Source organism: Pan troglodytes, chromosome 16 (assembly GCF_028858775.2).
Source record: "Pan troglodytes isolate AG18354 chromosome 16, NHGRI_mPanTro3-v2.0_pri, whole genome shotgun sequence".
NCBI lineage: Eukaryota > Metazoa > Chordata > Mammalia > Primates > Hominidae > Pan > Pan troglodytes.
The window spans coordinates 12,592,793-12,609,522 of NC_072414.2; the positions used below are offsets into that span (position 1 = coordinate 12,592,793).

A 16,730-nucleotide genomic window follows, 5' to 3' on the forward strand; every position below is an offset into this window, starting at 1 on the left:
TCAAAATACCAATGCCATTCTTCACAGAAATAGAAAAAACAATCCTAAAATTGATATAACCAAATGACCCAGAATACCCAGAGCTATCCTGAACAAATAAACCAAAACTGGATAAATCACATTACCTGACTTTAAACTACACTATAAAGCTATGGTAACCAAAACAACATGGTACTGGCATAAAAAACAGACCCATAAAAAACAGGTCAATGGAACAGAATAGAGAACCCAGAAGCAAATCCGTACATCAACAGTGAGCTCATTTTCTACAAAAGTGCCAAGAACATACATTGGGGAAAGAACAGTATCTTCAATAAATGGTGCTGGGAAAACTGGATATCCATATGCAGAAGAATGAAACAAGACCCCTATCTCTTGGCATATACAAAAATCAAATTAAAATGTATTAAAGGCTTAAATCTAAGACTTCAAAAAAATTAAACTACTAAAAGGAAACATTGGGGGAAACTCTCTTAGATATTGGTCTGGGCAAAGATTTCTTGAGCAACACTCCATGAACACAGGTCACCAAAGCAAAAACGGACAAGTGGGATCACATCCAGTTAAAAAGCTGCTGCACATCCAAGGAAAAACAGTCAACAATGTGAAGATCCAACTCACAGAATGGGAGAAAATATTTGCAAACTGCCCATCTGACAAGGGATTAATAACCAGGAAACAACTCTATAGGAAAAAACCCTAATAATCTAATTTAAAAATGGGCAAAGGATCGGAATAGAGATTTCTCAAAAGACAATACAAATAGCAAACAGATATATAAAAAGGTGCTCAAACACCATTGATCATCAGAGAAATGTACCTCAAAGCTACAATGAGATATCATCTCACCCCATTTAAAATGGCTTTTATCCAAACATAGGGAATAACAAATGCTGGTGAGGAAGAGGAGAAAAGGGAACTCTCATACTCTGTCAGTGGGAATGTGAATTAGTACAACCACTATGGAAAACAGTTTGGAGATTCCCCCAAAAACTAAATGTAGAGCTACTTTACGATCTTGCAACCTCATTGCTAGATGTAGACCCGAAAGAGAAAATAGCAGTATAGCAAAGAGTTATCTGCATTCTCATGTTTGTTTTAGCTTTGTTCACAATAGCGAAGATTTGGAAACGACCTAAGTTTCCATCAATAGATGAATGAATAATGAAAATGTGGCACATACATATACAATAGAGTACTATTCAGCCATAAAAAGAATGAGATCATTTGCAACAACATGGACGGAAGTGGGGATTATTGTGTTAAGTGAAATAAGCCAGGCACAGATAGACAAACTTCCCATATTCTCACTTACTTGTGGGAACTGAAAATTAAAACGATCAAATCATGCAGATAAAGAGTAGAATGATGGTTACCAAAAACTGAGAAGGATGGTGGAGGTGTGGGATGGGGAAAAATGGGGATAGTTATGGGTACAAAAAATATAAAGAATAAATAATATTTAGTATTTGATAGCACAACAGGGTGAATATAGTCAATAATGATTTAATTGTCATTTAAAAATAACCAAAAGAATATAATTGGATTGTTTGTAACAAAAAGGATAAATGCTTAAGGGAATGAATACCCCATTTACCATGATGCGATTATTATGTATTATATGCCAGTACCCAAATATCTCATACTCTATAAATATATACATCTACTCTGTACCCACAGAAATAAAAAATAACAAAACAAAACAAAAAACATTGTTTAGCAAGCCCAGCTAAGGGTCATCTGACTCTCTAGCAAATGTGATTTTGTTTAACTCACTATATATGAATTATGGAATCTCAGACATTGTATAATTACATATAGCTAGATGTTATAGAAAACGGCTAAATTGTATCTTTTTAGTGTGGTAGAAAAGATAATCCCAAAGATTAAGGTCTTATTGCCCCTTTTTAGAGTTGTATGAAAGAATATGAATATTTTTGTTATGTTGATATTTTTAACTTTTAAGTTCAGAGGTACACATGCAGGTTTGTTATATAGGTAAATCTGTGTCATGAGACATTAACTGGATTACATCAAATTTAACAATTTTATTTTAGTGTTCATTTTTTTGCTGTGATTATGTAAAATCACACTTTTCATATTCTTTTTGGAACGGACTTTGTTATCCTGCTATCCCTCATTAATTAGTTAAATACAGTTTTTGATGTGTTCATTATGTATTTGAGAATTATGTTTTATGATATTTCAAAATTAGACTTTGACAGTCTATAAAAAATTAAATTACTAATGACAACAGCTGTGTTTTCTGGGTACGATCCATGAATAAATGCCAGTAGGTAAGCTGCTTGAGGTTTCAAGAAATCAGGTGTTGTATCAAGACACTCTATATTACCTTAAAGGATAAATATCAAGCTATCCCTGGAATTATCTCAGAGATAAATACCTTAGCTTGGTATTTATCCTTCAGCTTCTGCTACTTCAAGGAGCATGATTGAGATAAAAACCAGTGAGGAGACTCTTCAGATACAGACTGAGGCATTGAAAATGGATGGCATATACAAACAAATCAATGACAAATTACAAATTAATCAATCCAAAGTAAGTAAAATAAGTGGGTTCTGTTATGCAACAGGTCTAATTGCTTCAGAGCCTGCAGGTCCCAAGGTCAACTTCCTAGCAAGAACTAAATTTAACACAACTCAAACAGCAGCAGCCTAGGGAATCCCAGGGCTCATTAAGCTAAGTAGTGTTGTAAGAACCATAGCAACCTCAGATACAGATAGAGTCCTAGGGATAGGAGATATTTCCAGTTCATACAGCCAGCCGTCAATTAGGGCTTGGCTTATAAGGAAGCAATTAAGACATGTGCTGGGCAGCTGTGATGGTCATCTGAGGATTGTCCATTTTTCTGGTCTGAGGCTGAAGAGAGGGTTGGTAGGATGAATGGCAGGATAACATCTTCCTTCCTTGAAACCACATAGCTTCTGACAAGCAAAGATGTAGGTTTCTCAGATATATTTACTCAAAGCTCCCCTCCCCTTCCTGCTCCTCTGTCTGACTCTGATGCCATTTTTATGTTTACTGTTGTCCTCACTCTTTTTCTCTATATATTCTGGCATTGATCATTTTTAAATTTAAGAGATCATTTGAGTTTTGTTGTTTTAAATTTACACTTAGAAACATTCACAGAACAGTGAAATTCCTATAGCATCAAGGAATTCTAGGGCTAGTGGCATCTTAGAAGATAGTTGCAATATTTGGATACGATAGGACCAAATTTACATAACTGAAGGCACAGCTTTCATGGCAATATTGTCTTAAGACTACCTAATTCTGTTATAGTCCCTTCTAGATTCTGTTTTCCATTTCTTTAATTATTAAAGTTTCTTTTTACTAAAATCTTTACATTCCACAGGTACAATATAGAATGCAGTGTTTCAAACAAGGCCAAAGAAGTTTAGAACAGAAAGATTGTTTCTTTCTCAAGAGAGAATACCACTATAGGTACCATCTTCAACTAATGGTGTCCACTTCTTGGTTTTCAGGAGAAATTTAAAAATGCATCAAATGCATCTAAAAGGAATTCATATGGAATTGAAACTTCAGCTAGCCAATCATTTTCTATTGTTGAGATAGTCAAATTTCCTCCTCTAATAATGCATTTAGCTCCACACAGACCAAAATAAATACAAGACAGACATAATAGCAAATTATGGTGTACTGTTATGCTTAAAACACACACATGCACAAGTACCAGGAGAAAAATTTTACTCCTTTTCTTCATATTTTCCTCATAAACATCTCTGGTTCCTTGTTTAGAAAGACAAGAGACCAGCTGCTCAGCTGTACACAAGTAGCCTTTGATTATTTAAGGTGCTTTAGTTTGTCCTCTTCTCTCTAAGCAGGACCCTTCCATAAAGACTTTCATTTTGCATTAAGCATTCTCAATTTTTTTGGCTCATTTTGTGTACTTAAAAATGTTTTTATTGACTTTTTCACATTCTTAGGTTATTTTTAGGATATGAAACATGAAATGCTTGATAGGGTCTGATCTTACTGCTAATGGGATAATGGAGCTGGTATTTTCGAATGTGGCTTTCCAAGCCCTGCAGGGCTTTGGCAAGGGAAATTATATTGTGACTGGGGTTAGTTTTCGGGTGTAGACATTCCTTCATGTTGTTGGGTGTATTGTTCTTTTTATTCTTCACAGAACAGTGACAGGCTTAATTTCTTACTGTGATGAGACTTCAGAAGCTGGGAGATGACGCTACCAAATGTGGAAATGTTATTTAACCTAAAAGGGAGCTTTCTATATTGTTTAGTATTATGTTTTATATTGTCTGAAGATTGCAAATTTACTGTCATTAAAAAAAAATCCAAGAATAACCAGAATCCAGCCCTTACCTTGATTAAAACTCAAATAACTAACATACAGGGCTGCCTATTTTTAACTTCTGTAATTGTAAAGATTTTTATATCATTATTAATCAAAATCTTATCACAGTAATCACCTAGGAACTGTCCAGAATATTTATAGTGCTGAAATTTCCTAATATTAAATCTTACTTTAAACAAGTAGGCCATAAAATCAGGCTTATAAATGGTTTGTAGTAATTTGGGTTATAACATATTTTACATATTCTTCTCATTTAATCTATCCTTCTGATTTATTTTAATATTGTCTGTTTTAATGTAATCTTTTCTTTCTCAACATATGTTTGGTGGAAATAACAAGTGTACCATACACCCTTGGTATATTATGCCCTTCACATTAGGAAATAATCACATTGTTTCTCAGCCATATTCTGAGACTAAATTATAACAGTGTGTAGGATTATGTGTTCCCATTGTTTTCTGGCTTCTAGAAACCTTTTTTAATTAAAAAAATAACTTTGGTTTCTCTCAGACTTTTCCAGTTTTCCCAAGATTATTTTAAAAATTAATGCATAATTTTAATGAGACTTGACCCCTGTTAATTATACATTTTAGATAACTGAAAAGAACATCAAAATGATGTTTTCTTATGGCAATTTACAATCCTTGGTGCATCCAAAAAAGATTAGAGAATTTCCAATATAGCAGAGCTCAAGTAGGGCTGTTACACATAACAGCAAATCGTTCCCTAACTTGTATTTCTTGCTTTGGTTTATTTTCCAATTGACTCTAGAAAGTGAGGGTGATTCCTTCTATCAGTTATGAGATTATAGATTTAGATGCACCTGTGCACTTGGCTATACAGGCAGATGAAGACGATGGTCACAATCATGGTGTGACAGAGGCGTCCAAATGTGACTTGAGCCCCAAATCTCTCACTGGCTTATCTTGGAATAATACCCTAGAGAAAGTTTTCTTGTCATTAGAGGTTTTCATTTTTAGAATTTAAGTACTTTTCTGCATTGTCTATGTAAATACCTGATATCTAGTATGAAGGATTTTATTGGATAACATTCTCTGAATGACTTGATAGAACCAAGTGCAACATGGATTACAAAGCTTGGGACACAAAATAAAATCTTGTCTTATTTCATATTTTGTCTATAGCTGGTTCTAGATAAAAAAAATTCTAGACAGGGAGGCATCTACTAATTTTTAACTACTGCAATGGAAGAAATGTATCAACATTCTCTGATTTTCTGTTTGTAATCCAAGGTACTGTCACCAAACATTGGGGATGAATATGAGTGTAGAGCAGGGGAAAATGGATCTAACAATATCTTAGCAAATCTTTTATTTTCTTATGTATCTATGGTTGTTGAAAAGTCCAGAAGCAACACAACTCTGGTTTCTCTTATTACTTTGTCCTGTGAAAGGGTCATGGTGTATCTATATACAACACTTTAAAACATCGAATCAACTGTTAAAGGGAACATAGGTCAATTTTATTTTATTTTTTCTTGTGAATAGCACTACCAAGAACATACCCATGTCTGTGTCATTTTGAAAGAAGGGTTTATGATTTAGTTTCCTCTGTCTAGATACCCAGTTATGCGATTGCTCAGTTGGATGGTAGTTGTTAAGTTTTTTGAGGAACCTCCAAACCGCTTCTCATAGTGTGAGAACTAGTTTTTATTCTCTCCAAGAGTGTAGCAGTGTTTGCTTTCTTCTGCTGCCTTGCCAGCATGTAAATGTTGGACTTTGGACAAATGGCCATTCTGACCGACGGGAGATGGTATCTCAGTGTGTGTGTGAGTTGCATTTCTCTGATGATGAGTGATGTTGAGGGTTTTTTTGTCTATTGGTCACTTGTACATCTTATTTTTACAAGAACGTCTTCATGTCTTTTACCCATTGTTTGATTGGGTTATTTGTTTTTCTGCCTTTTGATTTTTTTAAGGTCATGTTAGAGTCTGGCTATTAGGTCTTGGTCAGAAGCATAGTTTGGGAACATTTTCTCCCATCCTGTAGGCTATGTTTTTACTGTGCTGGTGATTTATTTTGCTGTCTGGCAGTGTTTTAGTTTCTTAGGCCCAACTTGTCCATTTTGGTTTTTCTTGCCGTTGCTCTTAGGGACTAAGTTATTTAAATTCTTTACCAAAGCCCGTGTTGAGAAAGGTATTTCCTAGTTTTTCTTGTTGGACTTGTATAGTTTGCGGTCTTCTGCTGAAATCTTTCATTCACCTTGAGTTAGTTTTTGCATCTTGTGAGAGGTAAGGCTGTAGTGTTGTTCGCTTCTGCAAGTGGCTAGACACTATCCCAGTGCCATTCATTGCACAGTGAGCCCTTTCCACATCTGAATTTTGGTGTTTCAAAGGTCAGATGGTTGCGGGTATGTGGGGTTGCTTCTGGGTTTCCTATTCTGTCTAGGTGGAGGTGGGTCTGTAGCTTTTCTGTGAAATTTGAAATTGGAGAGTGTGGTCCATCTGACATCGTCTGGATCTCCCAGCCTGGCTTTGGAGTTTCAGAGCATTTTGTGGTCCCATGGGAATTTTAGCATTCATTGTTTCTTCACATTGCTTTCAAAAAACAAAATCGACCCCATCCTAAAGGTGTACAGGTAGGGGGTAGAGTGGAATATTTGGATCCATGCATGCATCACATAGTGATGAAATCAGGGTATATAGTGTCGTTTTTTGCCTTGTAGAGTGTTCCTGTCTTTGAGTTGAGGAGAGCCAAAACCCTTCTTTCTGGCTGTCTTGAAAACTATCCTCTGGTAAAGTTTTCTCTAGTCACCCCGCTGAGGAATAGAACAGCAGGTTTCATTTCTCTTATGCAATGTGTCACTTTGTACCTGTTTCCTGTCCCCACCCATGCCCAGCCTTCTGTTCCAACCCTGGCAAGCACTATGGTGCTTTGTAGGTCTATGTGAGATTAAAGGGTCTTAGATTCCCCATGACTGAGGTAATGTGAGGTTTGTCTTTCTCTGCCTAGTGTGTTTCATTTACCATAGTGTCCTCCAGGTTCCACAGTGTTGCCGCAGATGACGTGATTTCAGTACCTGTGTATGGCTGAAAAGTGTTTGTTTGTGAATGGATATTGCGGTTTCTGGATCTCATCCTCTGCGGGTGGACAGGTAGGTTGATTCCTTATCTTGGCTATTGCGACTGGTTCCAGAGTCAGCATGGGAAGGCAGATGTGTCTTCTGTGTACTGATGACATGATTCCAGTGCACACCCTGCGGTAGCGTGGCTCAGTGAAATGGTCCTATTTTTAGTTTTCAGAGGAACCTCCAGGTGGCCTCTGTAGTGTGCGTACTAATTTACCTTGTCAACAGTTGTGGATAAGAGAGCTCCCCTCTCTGGAAATTCACAGCAGCATTTGTGGTTTCCCTTCTTTTAAGATATATGAAGTTCTTTGTAATACTGTTTCCTTTGAGAGGGACACGATTATCTGAGTCTTGTTCTGATTTTCATTTTTCTTATGATTAGTGATACTAACTACGTGTTAACAAGTACATTTGTTTTCAGTGTTGTGTGTTCTTTGCAGAAAAGACTCTTTGGTTTGTTTGCCCAATTTTGGTTTGCTAATTACCTTCTCTTTTCTGCTGTTTTCTGCTAGTTAGTAGTGTTAGTTACTTACACCTTTTCCAAAAGTCTCCTTAGCTGCGTTTTCCCCGATATCTTTCTTATCATCCTTTGGATGTTTGTTTCTTTTCATTCATTGTTTTCATTCTTTCTTGCCCCCAAGCCATATAGTCTGATGAGTCTGATGCGTATTCAGGGGTGTGCAGTGTTGTGGTTTTCCACTACGTTGGTTACTGATGAAATAAAGGAAATTCACTAGCGTACGAATCTGTTGTGAGTTTTGCTTGTTTGTTGTTTGTATTCTTTTATTTCCCCCATATTTTTTCATTTTCCTTTTTGCAAACTGTAAGCATAGATCCAGGTTGACCCAGGTATCTGCACACCATATACTTTCTTCTCAGAGAGTGATAGTTTCAAGTTTTGGGTATAGGTCTTTCATTCATGTTGAATAGATGGTTGTGAATTTCACACAATAAGGACCCTATGTTGTTATTTTGCCTAGGGATATCCAGTTCTCAGAACGCTGTATTGGACAGAGTCTCCGTTCCTGTGGTGACTTTTGCGGTTCTTTCTAAACATGTGCTTACGCTATATCAATTTGAATTTACTCCTGGGCATCCTCATTGTGTCCGTTGGCCTGTGTTTCTCTGCTAATGCCTATCACAAATCATCTGGGTAACTAAAGTTTTGGGAAGTAGTTTAAAGTGGAAGAGTGTAATGGTCCACTGACTTTGTGTGTGTAGGAATCTGGGTAACTAAAGCTTTGGGAAGTAGTTTAAAGTGGAAGAGTGTGATGGTCCACTGACTTTGTATGTGTAGGAATCTGGGTAACTAAAGCTTTGGGAAGTAGTTTAAAGTGGAAGAGTGTGATGGTCCACTGACTTTGTATGTGTAGGAATCTGGGTAACTAAAGCTTTGGGAAGTAGTTTAAAGTGGAAGAGTGTGATGGTCCACTGACTTTGTGTGTGTAGGAATCTGGGTAACTAAAGCTTTGGGAAGTAGTTTAAAGTGGAAGAGTGTGATGGTCCACTGACTTTGTATGTGTAGGAATCTGGGTAACTAAAGCTTTGGGAAGTAGTTTAAAGTGGAAGAGTGTGATGGCTCCACTGACTTTGTGTGTGTAGGAATCTGGGTAACTAAAGCTTTGGGAAGTAGTTTAAAGTGGAAGAGTGTGATGGCTCCACTGACTTTGTGTGTGTAGGAATCTGGGTAACTAAAGCTTTGGGAAGTAGTTTAAAGTGGAAGAGTGTGATGGCGCTCCACCGACTTTATGTGTGTAGGAACTGCTTTGGGAGTGCGGGGCACTTCATTGTCCCACAGGACTTTCAGAAATGTGATGTGATCCTATTTGAAAACAAAAATTTCATATGGTCTATGCTTTTACTTTAAGGGTGCAAGGGACCGTTTGACATATGGATCAGTGCTGTTGTGATCAGATTACAGGAACTCGTGTCTCTGTTTCAGGCTACAGTGAGGATTTCTTGGTGGAGAGAATACCCCGATCACCCCTTCATGCTATATCGAATATCATGCTAGGATATTGTTAAGCCTAGTCACCCTGCTAAGCCGTAGAACACCAGAATTCTTGCCATTCATCTGAGCGTCACTTTGTAGCTGTTTCCAAGCCTCCCCTCAGCCTCTGGTACGCACTATTGACGTTGCTCCTCTATGAGATTCACTTCATTAGATTCCACGTGCGTGAGATTGTGCTGTGTTTGTGTTTGTCCTCCTGTGCCTGGCTCATTTCCTTTAACTTAATGTCCTTCAGGTTTCTCCACCTTGCTGGAAGTGACCTGATGTCCAGAAGTTTGATGGCTGAGGAGTATACCATTGCGCTTGCGTCCTTCATTTCCTGCATTTCTTCCTCCATGGATGGACAGGTAGATTACCTCTATACCCTGGTTATTGTCCAGAGTACTTCATCAAACATGGGAAGGCAAATATCTCCTTAAGTTTCAAGTTTCCTTGGCTTTGCCGGTATACCCAATGTTGGGATGGCTAGAGGAACTGGTAGTTGTATTGTTGTTTCAGAAACCTCCTGCTGTCTCTCCCAGTGGATATACAAATTTGCATTCCTACCAATAGTGTGTGAGAGTTTCTCTGTCTGCAAATCTACACTGCCCTTATCTTCAAAAAGTTTTATTGCTGTTCCTGGTCATACTCGTTCTCTGGGGAGTTTGGCAGTATCTGAGTGTGGTTGGGATTTACATTTAGGGGATGATTACTGATGTGGAGAAACTTCTGTTACCTGCAAGTCTGTTTCAGGTCTTTTCAGAAATGCCTATGCCAGTCCTTTGGGCATTTTTAGCGTATGTATTGGTTTTTATGATTTTTTCCACTTAGGACCATTAGTTTCTTGAATATGTTAGATAAGAAGCCCTTCCAGATCCACAGTTTTCCATAATTTTCTCCCAGTCTGTGGGATGTCTTCTGTTGGGTTCACTGTTTTCTCTCCAGTGTTGAAGCTGTGTGAAGCTCTGAAGTTGTCCTTAGTCTCACGTGGTCACATTAGCTTTTGTTAGCGGTGATTTCTGTGTCCCTTTGAGAAGTAAAGCGAGATGGCAAAGCCATTGTATGGTCTACGGGTAGTTGATTCCTATGTGTTTTCTGTTTGTAGCTTAGGTTCACAGGTTCAAGTTTCCCCACAGTAGACACACACCCTATGCGTTTTCCTTGGAGGTTTTGGTTTCACAATAGCTCTTTGGTGTTCAGTGGATTTTGTGTCATTTTTTGTGTCTTGTGTAAGAGAAGGGTTTATTTCAGTCCTTTGCACATGAACCCCCCAGTTTGTTCAACCATTGTACCTTTGGTGTGCTTTTGGGGGAAAAGCAAGAATCCCATGGGTTCAGTGTTTATAATTGTGGGTTGATTATTTGGCTCCTTTGTTGTGTCCATTTGGTTATCTTTCTGTGTTCATGCCACTAATGGATGGATTGGGCCACTGTAGGCTTTTTCTTTTGTTTTGTGTGTTTTCTTGTATTTTCTTCCTTTTTTTCCATTTCCATTTCCAAAGCTGGGTTTTCTAAAATGATAGCTACTTTTATTGTGATGGAGGGGTGTACGCCTGCAGGTTCATTTCACTACATGGCTATACAGCAGACTTTTGATGCTTGAGGTCTCAACTTACCCGTCACCCAGGCAGTGAACACAGCACCAGTTGGATCATTCTTCCTCCAAGCCTTCCTGTCTCCCTCCTTTTTCTGTCTGGTAGTACCCAGCGTCTGTTGATTTCATCTTTATGTTCGTGTGTGTTCAGTGTTGAGTTTCTGCCTGTAAGTGAAAACCTGTGGTGTTTGGTCTTCTGTTCTTGCCTGAGTTCGCTTAGCAGAGTGGCCTGCAGTTATATCTATGTTGCTGCTGAGGGCATGATTTTGTTTCTGTGTTTGATTTTCCTTGGTGGCTTCTTAGTATTCTGTGGTGTATAGGTATCACATTTAAAAACATCTGATTTTCTGTTGGTGGGCATCTAGGTCAGGTCCACATCTTTATTCCTGTGAGTAGCACTCCCATGAACTTGCAAATGTGTGTGTCTTTTTGATAGACACATGTATTTTTCCCCGGGGTAGATACACAGGGTTGGATTGCTGGGTAGAAGGGTAGCTCTGCTTTCTTTCCCTCTTTGTTGTTGTTGAGAAATCTTGAAACTGCTCTCCGCAGTGTGAGACCTAGTTTGCATTACCCCAAGAGTGTAGCCGTTTTCGCTTTTATGTACTGCTACACAAATATGTTTTGTGTTTGGACAAATGGCCATTCTGACTGGTGTGTCATGGCACTGGTACCTCATCTCTGATGATTAGTGATGTTGAGCATTTTCTCGTGTCTGTTGGTCTTTTTTAGGTCGTGTTTTGACTAGTGTGTTTGTGTCATTTGCCCATTTTTTACTTGTGTTATTTTTCTGCTTCTTGATTTAGGTAAGGTCCTCTAGATTCTGGCTGTTAGAACTTGGTCAGATGCTTGGTTTGGGAACATTTTCTCCCATCATGTAGGCTATGCGTTTACTGTTGGCAATTGCTTTGTTGTGCAGCAGGTCCGTAGTTTCTTGGGCCAGACTTGTACTTTTTGTTTTTTCTTGCATTTGTTTTGGGTACTAAATTGTCTTAAGTGGTTTGCAAAAGCCTATGTTGAGAAAGGTGTTTAATAGGTTGTCTGTTAGGACTTTTATATTTGAAGTCTTCTATTTCAATCTTTGGTTCATCTTGAGTTAATTTTCCATATGATGACAAGCAGGGCTGCAGTGTTAATTGTCCTGCACATGGCTAGTCATGTATCCCAGCGCCATTCATTGCATAGTGAGCCTTTTCTTTATTTCTTATTTCTGTGGTTTTGTCAAAGGTCAGATGGTTGTTGTTCTGCCAGGCTACTTCTGCATTTTCTAACTTGTCTAGGTGAAAGCTAGGTCATTTTTTTTCTGTTACGATCTATTCTGATTTCTTGGGTTCAAGAACAGATAAATAAATTTTAGAAACTGAAGAACCCACTTACATTCTCAAGGTTAGAAACCATCACCATCATCCTATTCTGTGATGCTATGGACTTTGAGTTACATCTTTGCCCTTTTCCCTCAAGTCTCTCCTCTGGATTTATTTTGTGAAATTAGATTCTGAGTCACATTTTGTTGCATAAACTGTGCTTGAGCAAAAAAAATTTTTTTTTTTTCTAAAAACATCCTTAGTATACACGGGGTGAAGAACAACAAACGTGTCTCCTCTTTCCACTAGTCACACCATTACACTCCTTTCCAGCCTCTTTGCTGCTGCATATGGCCATTCAAATGAGCCCTGGCTAAGTACATGTCGATAGAAGTCAATGTTTGCTTCTTGCAAGCCTGGCCCGTGATTCTATGTTCTGATTTAGAACATTCTGATTTAGAACATAAAAAGGAAGTGAGACTTGCTGAATGAGACAGAGAAAGCACTCTTGAACACTTCCTCTGACAAGCTCCAAGGCACACTAGTTGTCTTGCAGTGCTTTGGACAGCTACTCGTTTGTTGGACAATAATTTCCCAACATGGGGACAACCCAGAACATTTTCCACGTTCATATTCTGCTTCAGTTGCTCATGGTTTTGATCAAAGCTAGACAGTGACTAATCCAGGAGACTCAGACCCCAGGCCAGCGTGGAGTCCTGTGGTTGAAGACAGGCTGGACCATCAGAGGAAGAAAACAGCCATTTTTTCTGGATTTTCACTTTCTCTGTTTTCAGGAAACCTGAAGCCGGTTATGTTATTCAGGCATGACTGAAAAGAGATTATTTTGAGTTGTTTTGGTGGCACCAAGAAATGTGCCAATGTGACAGCCAAAAAAGCAGAAAGACCAAGGCATTGAGAGTGGGAGAGCCACTGATGATGCTGGGTTTGGTAGGCTTTTCGAGATCTCCCAGCCCCAAAACAGCCAAGCAACTTTGTCCTGGGTTGTGAGTGGGCTCAGCCCCTGTGTACACCCATGCTTGGATTCTGGCATACATGGCACCCACAGGAGGCAACGCCCCCTCCAGGAGACCGGTTGGCAGGACCCTGTCTCCACACGTGAAGACAGCAGGCAGAACCCACACGTCCTCTACTTCTCCCAGTGCCAGTCACCCGTGGGGGTTCACGATGAGACCCACAGGTCCAACCTGCAGGCAGAGTTGCCACCCCAGCCTGAGTCAAAGTGGACCTTTTTCTGCCAGAGAGGTCTGCTTTCCCATTGGCCAAAATGGCCTCAAATGACAGGGACAGAGCAAGGCACAAGTGCCCATTAGAGTGTCTGAGCCCACCTGGTGTCTGCTCCCACACATCTCCTGGGAGGTCCCAGCAGGCACCCAGGCCTGGGCCACAGCTTACCCCACATTCAGAAGTGGATAGCACAGCTGCCCTGTGCAGGCCTCAGGGAGGAAAGGGAGAAAGAGAGATGACAAAAGCAAGACAGAAGAAATGCAGCAAAAGCACACACACCCACACACACACACAGACACACATCTGGGGCAGGCCATCCTGTCACCATGACGAGCAGTGCAGGCAGCCGAGAGCCGGGCAGGAGGCGGTGCCGCTGTCCCCTGAGTTAGGGTCTGGATCCAGGGAAGAACATAGAGTCCATAGAGTCAAGGGCCACTGACCTCAGGACCTGCAGCTTGCAGGGAGGGGATGCTGTGAGAAGAACTGTTCCACGTCACAGCTAAATATGTCTGACTTCAAGAAAATATTTCAAACCAAAGTACATTTATGGAAGATTCTCGATGATATAAAAAAGCACAGTTTAGAAAATGTGAAAGCAATCACTGGACAGATTCATATATTTTCATCTAAATTTAGTTACAGAGTTTTTCTAAAACTGGGATCAGGCCAGGTATGGTGGCTCAGGCCTGTAATCCTAGCACTTTGGGTGCCTGAGGCAGGAGGATCACTTGAGGCTGGGAGTGGGAGACCAGCCTGGGCAACATGGTGAGACCCCTTATCTCTACCAAAAATACAGAACTTGGCCAGTCATGGAAGCACACCCCTGTAGTCCCAGCTACTCGGAAGGCTGAGGTGGGAGGATTGCTTGAGCCTGGGAGGTTGAGGCTGCAGTTAGACAAGATTGCACCACTGCATTCCAGCCTGGGTGACAGCCCGTCTCAAAAAATAATAACAATAATTCCTGATTTTAATAACGATTCTGGAGTTGTGGTTCTCACTCACGTGGGAGCTAAAGAAACTTGATCCCATGGACAAAGAGAATACAATGGCAGTACCAGAGGCCGGGAAGACTGGGTATGTGGAAGGGAGAATGAAGAGAAGTTGGCTATTGGGTACAAACCTACATTTAGAAGAAATAGGCTGTAATGTTTGACAGCAGGCTGTGGTGGCTAAGTAATATTATTATGTGTAAATATTCAAAGTAACCAGAATACACATTTTATGCATGTAACAAGTATTTGTATGTACCCTACAAAGAAGTAAAATATTATGTGTCTGTAAGATGGAGAGGTTATGCCCAAGCCTCCAGAGAGGGGCTCCTTGGATCCACACAGCACATCTTGCCCACCTGCATCCATTGCTGCACTATGCTCGTCATATCTGGGCCTTCATGTTCTGGTCCCCAAGGCAGGTGATGCTGACTCAGGTGGCCACACTGTGGACCTGGGTGTTGGTGGCCCAGAGGGTGGGTGCTAGAGGCTTCCTGCCCTTCTTGTTCCACTGGGACCAGATGGAGCCAGGCAGTGACAGGCTACCACCTTCTTGACCAGATCCTGGAACACAGGAGTGTCACCTGGCCCCTCGTCATCCCAACTTAGCACCCAAAGTACCTTCGGGCCTGGACCATGGCTGGGCCGGAACTCAGGATGGTTAGGATGCAGCTCAAGCCTTGTGGCATCTCTGGGTTCTCTGTCCACTGAGGGTGCCCTGGGACACAAAGCTGGTGGGAAGAGGTTGGCATTTCCCCAGCCTATCCTTACTCATGCCAAGCACCCCAGACTGTCCTTCCTGGTGCATTGCCCTGGTCACATTCCCCAGGGCAGCTCAGGGCTTTGTTTAGGGATTTCCCATAGTCAGGTGCCTGATAAGTGTTGAGACGTGCAAGGCCACGTGGGCAGATGGGTAGGTACTCTTTGGTGAGCACCCCCAGCAGGGCAGTCCCCCACCCAGGTGTCTACCTGCTTCTGCTTGTGTTTGACTGTTACAGCATCTCATGCCAGGGCCACCAGCTCCCATCCCTCCTGTCAGGAAGGACACAGACAGCAAGTGTCTGGGGGTAAGGCATTTGCCAGGTGATACAGGTGGCGAGTGCCAGAGCTGGGATTTGAACCCAGATCATGGCACTCTGTATGGGGCAATGGAAGGTTTGAGGATGGCCATGTAGGAAGGAAGGGCAACGTGGCCCCACTGAGCCCAGCTGCTCCCTGTGAGCCTGGAGGAAATTGCTCAGCCCCCTAGCTGGGGAGAGAGTCCAGGAGGCCAGGCTTCCTCTTGCTTCCTGGCTCAGGGGATCACAGAGGAACAAGGAAATTTAGTGTGTGTGTCTTCTTTTTGTTTCATTCAAAATTTAATTTAGTATCAAGCAAGAGGAGCTTTAGCTTAACCTTGCATATCACGCAAGATTTCAGTTACAAAATAGTACCTTTTTTTTTTTTTGCACTTGTGATTGGCTTTTCCTCTACTTCTTTTGGTAAGAGCAGGTTGGTGTCCAGGCTCAGAATCCATTTTTCCTCCCACACCAAAGCACCTGTGGTTTGGGTGAAGCAGACTGGAGCCTGGCTGCATAAAGCTTCACAGCAGGAGAGTCCTTGCAGGAGCGTTGAGGTGCCACTGCCCTGGTCCAGCTCAGAGGCCAGCACCAGGGAGGCTCAGTGTCCTGTTCTCAGGATCTGCACATGGGGTTGCCTTTCTGCATCTCCCCATCAGTGGTAGGTGCTCCTCCAAGCCCCCTCTTGCTGGCCTGGACACAGCGGCCTGCACCTTGACCCTATTGCATGCCAGTGGAGCAGAGCCCCCCAGGCCAGAAGCCCCACAGATGTTGGCCCTGGCTTGGACAGGCAGGGGGCACTGGGGCAGGAGCTGGCTGCGATCCTGTGGCCCCAAATGCCCCCTCGCTGATGGCCTCGTGTTCTGGGTGTGGAGCAAAAAGGAGCAGGTATCGAAGGCACCTCAGGCAGGTGCTGGGCTCGGTGGGCGTCTTGTGCTCCATGATTTTTTTTCAAATTTTATTATTATTATACTTTAAGTTTTAGGGTACATGTGCACAACATGCAGGTTTGTTACATATGTATACATGTGCCATGTTGGTGTGCTGCACCTATTAACTCGTCATTTAGCATTAGGTATATCTCCTAATGCTATCCCTCTCCCCTCC

The 16,730-nt window shown here is 41.2% G+C and overlaps 1 protein-coding gene across 1 annotated transcript in view; it reads left to right on the forward strand.

The window, feature by feature from the left end:
* Positions 1–16,730, forward strand: part of LOC104004591 (POTE ankyrin domain family member I) — a 119,015-nt gene that overhangs the window by 49,530 nt on the left and 52,755 nt on the right. The window contains 1 exon segment of the mRNA XM_063794612.1: positions 9,691–9,802. Coding sequence (XP_063650682.1) covers positions 9,795–9,802 — 8 coding nt within the window. The 5' untranslated portion in view covers positions 9,691–9,794.